Genomic DNA, 9,190 nt, shown 5'->3' with positions numbered 1-9,190 from the left:
CAGGGGTCAGCAGAGTTGCAAGCTTTTAGTGAGTTGCTTTATGCACAGGTTTTAGTTAGTGACCAAGTTGAACTGAAGGGCATGCTCGATTTAGGCTTGTCTTGCACTCTTAGTGAAAAAGCAGAACAAAAGTTGAGAAGAAGTTGTCCTACCAGAAGAAGAGCAGACCAGATATAGTTGTAGTTGGCTGTGGGGAGAAACAGACCCATCCAAAATGCATGTACGAGATGAAGCTACAGCTATATGGAGTTAGGTGGGTTGTCCCTACTCTAGTAGTACCAGGTCAGCTTAACCAACTCATCATACTATAGGTTCCAATGTCCTAAAAAAATAGAATGCACCAAATTAAGGAAAACAACCAATTCTGGAGACGCATTTCCAAGGAGGAACATCATCCATCCCCTAAACATGAGCAGTTTCTCGACATGATGACTTGCACGACCCGATGGAGGGGAGCAAAATGCCAAGCATGGTGATCACAGTCAAGCTGACACAGGCAGTCACCCTACTCCCGAAACACAAACACCTGCTGTGGGGAAGGCTAGCTAGTAATGTTCCCATCTCTCTAGGCAGCACAGTCATTGTCAAACCATGTTCATTTCAAGCTACGCCAAGAGACATCCTCATGGGGAGGATCATCACACCGATGTTGTTACATCTGCCCCTGACACTCCCTCTACTTCTCATCACGTGTCTCCCTAACCTGCCACCACTCCCCCAGTGCTCTCTCCCTCTCTGTGGGTGTATCTGATTGTGTGAGTGGAGACAAGTGTGCTGGAGTCAGACCAGATTCCCACCAGCTGCAACCTGTTCCATAATCAAGATCTCTACAAATACTCAGACCTGCCACTTCCATGCTGCCAGATCGTAGACTCTGGTCAGTCAGTCTGCAGTTCAAGCCATTTGTTCCTTTATAGATCTTGTTATCCTGTGTTGCCTGATTTTCCTAGCCTGGCGTTTTCTCTCCGCTACAGTTCCGTACGCTCTGACTCTGGTCCCTGTCTCCAGTCCCTCGTCTTGTCAGTCCTGCTTCCCAGCCCTGGACCCCCGCTCTACTGTTTCCTTGGATTCCGCTCCGGACCAGCTTACCCTGCCCGTACTCCCCTTTCCCTGGCCGAAGCCTCAGTTTCTGGTTCCCTGCTACCCGTCTGAGCTCCCCCTGGCCTGCACCCCATCTCCCCCCGCTTTTCAATAAATACCTTGGTTACCTTATCCCTGTCTCCTCGTCTGAGTCTGTACTTGGGTTCACCTGCTCCACCCCATGTAACAGATGTGGGGAGACAGGTGGATCCTCATGAAGACTACCAAACCCCTGTCAAAGCCAATCATCTGGAAACGGAACAGCAAATAAGCAGACATGTCTTGCTGTAGAAGACTTCGATGTGCTTCATGCCAACTTTTCGAATGCAGATGCCAGTGCGCAGCAGCCTCCTCTCATCAACATGACTATCGGAAGAATCCCGGAACATGTTCCAGTCTATGATAGCAAAACAGTCCTGTAGTTTAGCATCTGCTTCATCTGACCACTTTTTAATAGACCGAGTCACTGTTGCTTGCTGCTATAATTTTTCACCACTGGTCATGGTGTGGAAGAAGGATGGAGGCCAGCAGGTAAGCACGGATTTCAGATGACTGAATGCAGTGAAACTGTAATGACGCCCACCCGCTACCTCATCAGGCCAACTGTCCGCCAGCTCTAGAGGGCAATGCATTCCTCAAGACCATGGACCTCCCTTGTGGGTTTTACAACATTCTCATGTGTGAAAATGACAAGAAGTTCACTGTATTCACGACCCATATGGGACACTATGAATGCAACAGGATGCCACCGAACTCTGCAATAGGGCTATGGCGGTCATTAGATTTTGTCAGACGGTTATTGTCATGCAAAAGACCACTGGTCTCACAGTAATTTACTGTTAATGACCATAAACATGTTTAGCATCTCCAGGCCTCCATGCATACAAGCTGCATACAAGCCACATACAATGGAACGCATCAGCCGCTTGTAACATCTACATTAAAAAAAAAGTCTAAATCCATTTAATATAAACAATCACAATAAATCCATTATTTATTTTAGTCAGGTTTAAAGATACCTTAGCTGAGAAGATATGCTTATACAGGGCTTGTGAAATTATTCACTCCCCTTGGCATTTTTACTATTTTGTTGTCTTACAACCTAGAATTAAAATAGATATTTGGGGGGGTGTGTATCATTTGATTTACACAACATGCCTACCATTTTGAAAAAGCGAAATATTTTTTTGTGAAACAAGCAAGAAATAAGACAAAAAACTTGAGCGTGCATAACTATTCACCCCCCCAAAGTCAATACTTTGTAAAGCCACCTTTTGCAGCAATTACAGCTGCAAGTCTCTTGGGGTATGTCTCTATAAGCTTGGCACATCTAGCCACTGGGATTTTTGCCCATTCTTCAATGCAAACCTGCTTCAGCTCCTTCAAGTTGGATGGGTTCCGTCATACCACAGATTCGAACACCAAACATATTTGCTTATTTCTTTCTTTAAGCAATGACTTTTTTTATGGCCACTCTTCCATAAAACCCATCTCTGTGGAGTGTACAGCTTAAAGGCACAGTCAATTTAGTGAATGTAAACTTCTGATCCACTGGAATTGTGATACAGTGACAAGTTAAATAATCTTTCTGGAAACAATTGTTATAAAATATACTTGTGTCATGCACAAAGTAGATGTCCTATCGTCTTGCCAAAACTATAGTTTGGGGGGGGGGACTGGAACTGTCTTCTAAGTGGTAATAAACTGTGGTGAGACTTCAGGAGTTAATCCATGTATGTGCGCTAGTGAGTTGGAAGGAACTTTTGAAGCTGCTTTGTCCTGGTCGTAGAGGAGGAGGGACATTTTAAAACCTATGATGTCATATGTGATATATAAACTGTTGTACATGGTACTATGACCAGAGCTCTTGAAAATAAACCCTACTGATTCATTTTGAGACTGGTCTCTGTCCATTTTATGCAAATAAGTATCTTACAAATTCTTAGAAAAGGACAGAGTGTTCTAATTGAATCGGTTAATAACATATAGGAAATAAATTCCTCTAACAAGTGGCCTGATAGGGAGATGACAAATGCATTATGTACCTTTCATCACCAAAGCCATGTTAAACTGTACTTCTGAACTATTCAACCCTTTTGGTAGTGTCAATTCACATACAATATTAAGTTCATAAGCATTGACTAATGTCTCTAGGACCAGGGTAGTGAACCCTGGTCCTGGAGTGCCGCAATTAGTAGTTGGTTAGGCCTGCATTCAGTACATAAAAACATAATAAAATGTTAAATTGAACAGCAGTGGCGCAGTAGTGAACGACCAGTTGAAAAACTGGGAAGGATTGGGTTGTGAGTTCAAAATGCACTGCTGCCCTTTAAATACGTCACTCGTTGCTTCAAGCCACACCCCAGCACACCCACTGAATTGAGCAAACGTATCTCAAAGTCTGTTCAAGAACATACAAGAATGTTTTGTTCAGTTCAAACTGTTCCACAACGTAGCCGTACAAGCAAACTGAAGGAACCCCCAGTTCAGAGCCTAGCTGGAACAAAAACCTGAAGTACCTGGGCCCTGGCCTGTCAGCAATGCCACTCCACCTGAAAAGCAACAAAAACATGAATAAGGATGGCCTTTGTCTATAATGTAATCAAGGTGACAGACAGTGACACATTCAATACAGCCTTGTACACTATTGCCTGCATCTAGCTAATCTAGGGTGTAATCATTAGTCCAACAGTTGCAAACAAGAGTATCTATTGGACAAATTCAGGTATGTTTGTCCCCGTTTCGTTTTTCCACAGAATCTGCACAATGAATACACCCCTGATCACTTTCATACTAGACACATACAAGCAGCTCATTGTATATACAGTGGGGCAAAAAAGTATTTAGTCATCCACCAATTGTGCAAGTTCTCCCACTTAACTTCTTCGAGATAGGGGCGCTCTTTTAATTTTTGGATAAAAACGTTCCCATTTTAAACAAGATATTTTGTCATGAAAAGATGCTCGACTATGCATGTAATTGACAGCTTTGGAAAGACAAAACTCTGACGTTTCCAAAACTGCAAAGATATTATCTGTGAGTGCCCCAGAACTAATGCTACAGGCGAAACCAAGATGAAGTTTCATGCAGGAAATGCCCCAGATTCTGAAGGCGCTGTGTTCCAATGTCTCCTTATATGGCTGTGAATGCGCCAGAAATGAGCCTGCCCTTTCTGTCGTTTCTCCAAGGTGTCTGCAGCATTGTGACGTATTTGTAGGCATATCATTGGAAGATTGACCATAAGAGACTACATTTACCAGGTAAATGGAAACGTCAGAGTTTTTTTGGAAACGTCAGAGTTTTGTCTTTCCAAGGCTGTCAATTCCATGCATAGTCGAGCCTCTTTTCGTGACAAAATATCTTGTTTAAAACGGGAACATTCTTTATCCCAAAATTAAAAGAGCGCCCCCTATCTCGAAGAGGTTAAGAAGGGTTCTTTGACAAAGCCTTCTTGCCTTCCAAAGTATCCGTCTTGCCTTCAGAACAATCATCAAAGAACCCTTTCTTCCGAAAATGTTTTTTTTTTAGGATGAAAACGGTTCTAGGTAGAACTCTTTGCCTTACAAAGAACGTGTGTCTTCTTAAAAGGGTTCATCAGATAAAAACAGTTATTGGCAGAACCCTATCCCTCCGCAAAGAACCCTTTTGGAACCCTTTTTTCGAAGAGTGTAAACTGAAATGTACTCTAGTGCTTTGTATTGGAACAGGGTGTCTCATGCTCAGAGAGAAACAAACACACTTCTTATGTTTTGTTCAATCACTCTCACAAACTCATTATAATCTACAAATGTAAAGTTTTTGAACTCCAACAACAATCACCTCTGCAGCCAGTGTGACAACATTCGTTCCATTAATGCCATGGAAATGGCCACAACATACAGTTTCATGGTCCTGTTCAAGTCAGGCTAAAGTCACATGTTGGCTAAGAATTTGATCTAAAGCTCGTACTTACTCTACATAGAAAGGACATGAGAGGAGATCATATGAGTTATTTAGAGTTTTTCTGTGAAGGATGTCGCCCATTGAGCCCCTGAGGTGTTGACCAGCTGACATCACAAGGGACGTCAGAGGTTTGTTAAAGGTAATTTAAACTGAACTGACTTTGACTTTCTAAATCTAGGGCAGGGGGTTCATTCCATGACTGCATCCATCTTGATATTCAGTGGCTTCCTTTTCTTGTTTTCTTGTCTCCTTTCCTACACTGATGTGAAAGAACAGGGACAGTTGAAATCAGATTCAAAGTGAGGAGTGCCATTTTGTATTCACCACCTATCCTTTGTCTCTTCAGGTCAGCCCATGTAAGGAGGAGACGAGGTGAGGTAGTGTTGGTTGAGTAACTGAAAGGTTGCTGGTTTAACTGCCTGGGCCGACTAGGCAAAAATATCTGTAGATGTGCCCTTGATCAAGGCACTTAACCCTAATTGCTCCTGTACGTCCTTCTGGAAAAGATTGCCTGCTAAAATGTTTAGAAATTAAGCTGTTTTCGACTATTGAGATACACCCCAGAGTTCTGTTTTTGAGACTACTCTCCTCTTCGTGGGGGTCAAAGCTGAGCTGCTTTTATAGGTGGGGAATATGGTTTGATATGAATTGGAAAATGTTTGCCCAATGTGCATCCAATTTTTTACATTTTAATTTCATTCTACATTATAAACTTAATATCATAATAAATGTGGATTACCTCCAGAGGTGGTAAGAAAGATCTGATCACAATGTGTCGTTAAATCATCTACACCTGTCTAAAAATGTGGGCACAATCAGATTGTGGACAAGATCAGGACATTGAGTCCATGTTAGCACCAATTATAAACAGGGCTATTCCATTGCCCACTAGTGATTGGTAATGTCGACCCAGCAGTGCTCAGTGAACAAATTACATGCAAGTGCTATTTATTTAGTCTAAACGTGACAGCCAGGCTGTTATTGCGAAACAGCAAAGGCTTTAATTACGAAACAGAAATATATAATAGTCTACTACACGTGACGGATCTAGTCACAGCCTCTTTTCAATAATCCTATACTTGCTTTTCAAAGACGCATCAAGATCAATCGTCTCACATTATCTAACTTGGCACACATGTATTTATAAACCACCTTTTTTACTCTTAAGCGCTTGAAGTCCATTGCACATTCTGTGGTGAAATGGGCGTGTTTGGGGGACTGATGCAAATAGCACTCAGTTGGTATAAATAGTTTCTCTGCAAGCATTTCCCTCAGGCCAGTGAATACATCTGAACTAAGCTGATCGAAAAGACACACTCAGCACAATGTAAGTAGAAATGATAGGTCATCATTGCATTGATTAGGTTTGTTTGATTTGTTATGGTGTTAAGTAATTAAAGGAAGAGGGATTTGTATAGAAATAGAAATGGGTAATAACATAGTTTGTCTTTTAAGGTATTACAATATTGCAATCTTAATGATTTATGTCTGTATGATATATTTTTCATATGATGATGTCACTGCCTGTTTGTGTGTACTTTAGGTTTTTCATGTGTCGACAGCACGTGACAAATACATTTGATTTGAAATCAAATGTATTTGTCACATGCGCTGAATACAACATATGTAGTAGACTTTACAGTGAAATGCTTACTTCCGAGCCTTTCCCAACAATGCAGTCCAAATCTAAGAATAATTTGCAAAATAAAAATGGAATTAGTAATACACTAAAATAACTATAACGAGGCTAAATACAAGGAGTACTAGTAACAGAGTCATTGTGCAGGGGTAGAATGTTGTTGAGGTAATATGTATATGTAGGTAGGGGTAAAAGTGACTAGGAAATCGGGATAGATAATCAACAGAGTAGCAGCACCATATGTGAAGAGTGTGAAAGAGTGTCTATGTGATGACACTGACTGTTTGTGTGTACTTTAGGTTTTTAATGTGATGACACTGACTGTTTGTGTGTACTTCAGGGTTTATTTGGCAGGGTTGGTTGGCTTGGTTCTCATCTTGACTGCTGAAGCCAGAGTTGGGTAAGGAAGTTCTAATACACTTCTGTTATTACTTTCCACACATCCTAACCACGTGATTCAGAATAATACTGTTTGTATAATGAATGAACAAATCAAATCAAATTTATTTATATAGCCCTTCGTACATCAGCTGATATCTGAACAGTATCCGGGCTAAATCGTATGCTATTGTTCTTTATTGATTTGTTTTCCACTGTTTCCTTTCAGAAACTCTTCTGAGTCTCGCTTCTGCACAGAGTCAAAGGAATGTCTGCTCTATGATCTGGTGTGCAAGAATGACGATTATGAGGTCAGTCTTGTGCAGCACAAATTAATGGCACATTGGGGCTACATTTTAGGAGTTTGTTTCACCACCTCTTTTGTGACCAATTTTTTTATGTTTAAATGTTGGTCAGGGTAGCAGATACAAAACAATAGCATTTGCATTAAAATATATCAAATCAACAACATGATGATCATCATTATCATCCCCATTTTGGTTATCGAATTGGGTTTTCGGTAATCTGAAAAATGTTGTAGATCAGTTCTGCAGGGTTGTTGATCAGTTAAACCCTTTTGTGCAGTCTCATCCTAAACCCGTCCCCAACATCTGCAATACTAATACACTCTACAGCAGAGGACTCTTGAGTGAAGGTTTGTGCCTGTGTTACAGGTGCGCCACTATGACTCAGTGAAATGGGTGTCAACAGATGAGGAAGCATACTTCATGGACAAGGCCACCTACACTGCCTTCAGGAGACTCTTCAACTATATCACCGGATCCAACAAGGCTGGTGTGTGTGTGTGTGTGTGTGTGTGTGTGTGTGTGTGTGTGTGTGTGTGTGTGTGTGTGTGTGTGTGTGTGTGTGTGTGTGTGTGTGTGTGTGTGTGTGTGTGTGTGTGTGTGTGTGTGTGTGTGTGTGTGTGTGTGTGTGTGTGTGTGTGTGTGTGTGTGTGTGTGTGAATCTGTTTCCATGCGTGTGTATACCTGGTAACAAGTGCTTACACAGATCTTTCCTATAGGCGTCAACATTGACATGACAGCTCCGGTGACTGTCAAAATTGAAGAGAAGAAGTGGGGGTCGTCTGTCTTCACCCTCAGCTTCCTCCTGCCGTCTACCCATCAGATGACTCCTCCCCAACCCACTGATGACAAGGTAAAGCCAAATCCTAAATAGAACCTACGCCCTATGCACATGATCTGAGAGGATTTGATTGGTGTATGCAATATGGCGAATCTTCCAGCCTATCAGAGGGCAAAGTGGAGCTATTACCATATTGCTGACACCTGTCAAAAATCTGTAAACCTGACACAATTACATCCACATCGGTAGCCAGGGGTCTGTAGTGTGCTTTATTGAGTGTTTTTTTTTCAAATACTTAAGCTGAGCTCAATTATGCTTGCCTGGCTCAATAGCGCCAATGGAATAATCCCAAAAGTAAAAACCTCATCCACCTGGCACTTTAGTAAAACTGAATCTAAGTTGAACATGATATGATTGTCTATCAGACCTGGGTTCAAGAAGTATCTTTCAAATAGTTAGATATAGCTTTTATAGTGTCAGGTGGGCAGGGTTTGCACTATTGGGACTGTTCCATTGTGCCATTGAGCCAGGCAAGCTCAATCGAGCGCAGCTTAAGTATTTGAAAAATAACAAATACCATTTGAACCCATGTCAAGTATGTCATGTTTTTTTTTTTTTAAAGACCGCTGGTTAACAATGTAGATGTCATTGTGATTTCCCCGTACAGGTGTACTTTACTGAGATGCCAGACATGAAAGTGTACGTGAGGGGCTACGGTGGATGGATGATGTCTTTGACATCCAGTGTAAACTCCATGCTGCTGAAAAGGCAGCTAGACAAAGTCCAGGCCACCTACAACAAAGACTACCACTATGCTGTGGGATATGACAGGTGGGAGCACAGATACAAATCCTTCAATATACTCATATCCAACATCAAACCAAATTCCACCACAATACTTTTTCAAATATACTACTTTGTGTGTGTCCTTCAGCCCAAAGAAGATTCTGAACAGGCACAACGAGGTGTGGTACATTGTTGAGGGAGAGCCTGTGTGCCCTACCTCCTCCTAAACATCCTCCTCCACTACTGCTGAGTCTGGCATTACTGCTTTGAGGAGGACCA

At 41.8% G+C, this 9,190-nt stretch overlaps 1 protein-coding gene across 1 annotated transcript; it reads left to right on the top strand.

The window, feature by feature from the left end:
• Nucleotides 1–6,248: 6,248 nt before the first annotated feature.
• LOC124027321 (heme-binding protein 2-like) lies at nucleotides 6,249–9,190 on the top strand. The gene is made up of 7 exons (XM_046339781.1): nucleotides 6,249–6,349; nucleotides 7,002–7,061; nucleotides 7,269–7,350; nucleotides 7,714–7,834; nucleotides 8,064–8,197; nucleotides 8,793–8,956; nucleotides 9,060–9,190. Coding segments are annotated over exons 1-7 (642 nt in total). The 5' UTR covers nucleotides 6,249–6,347; the 3' UTR covers nucleotides 9,139–9,190.

Source organism: Oncorhynchus gorbuscha, unplaced genomic scaffold (genome assembly GCF_021184085.1).
Source record: "Oncorhynchus gorbuscha isolate QuinsamMale2020 ecotype Even-year unplaced genomic scaffold, OgorEven_v1.0 Un_scaffold_3100, whole genome shotgun sequence".
In the NCBI taxonomy this organism is placed as follows: domain Eukaryota; kingdom Metazoa; phylum Chordata; class Actinopteri; order Salmoniformes; family Salmonidae; genus Oncorhynchus; species Oncorhynchus gorbuscha.
Note: the sequence above shows the minus strand (reverse complement) of the source record. Positions and strands in the feature narration are given on the sequence as shown.

Bases quoted from the DNA above. Each gene is read 5' to 3' on its own strand.
- LOC124027321 (XM_046339781.1), top strand. The intron at 7,351-7,713 runs GTCAGTCTTGTG...CCTGTGTTACAG, and splicing joins GCAAGAATGACGATTATGAG to GTGCGCCACTATGACTCAGT. The intron at 8,198-8,792 runs GTAAAGCCAAAT...TTCCCCGTACAG, and splicing joins CCCAACCCACTGATGACAAG to GTGTACTTTACTGAGATGCC.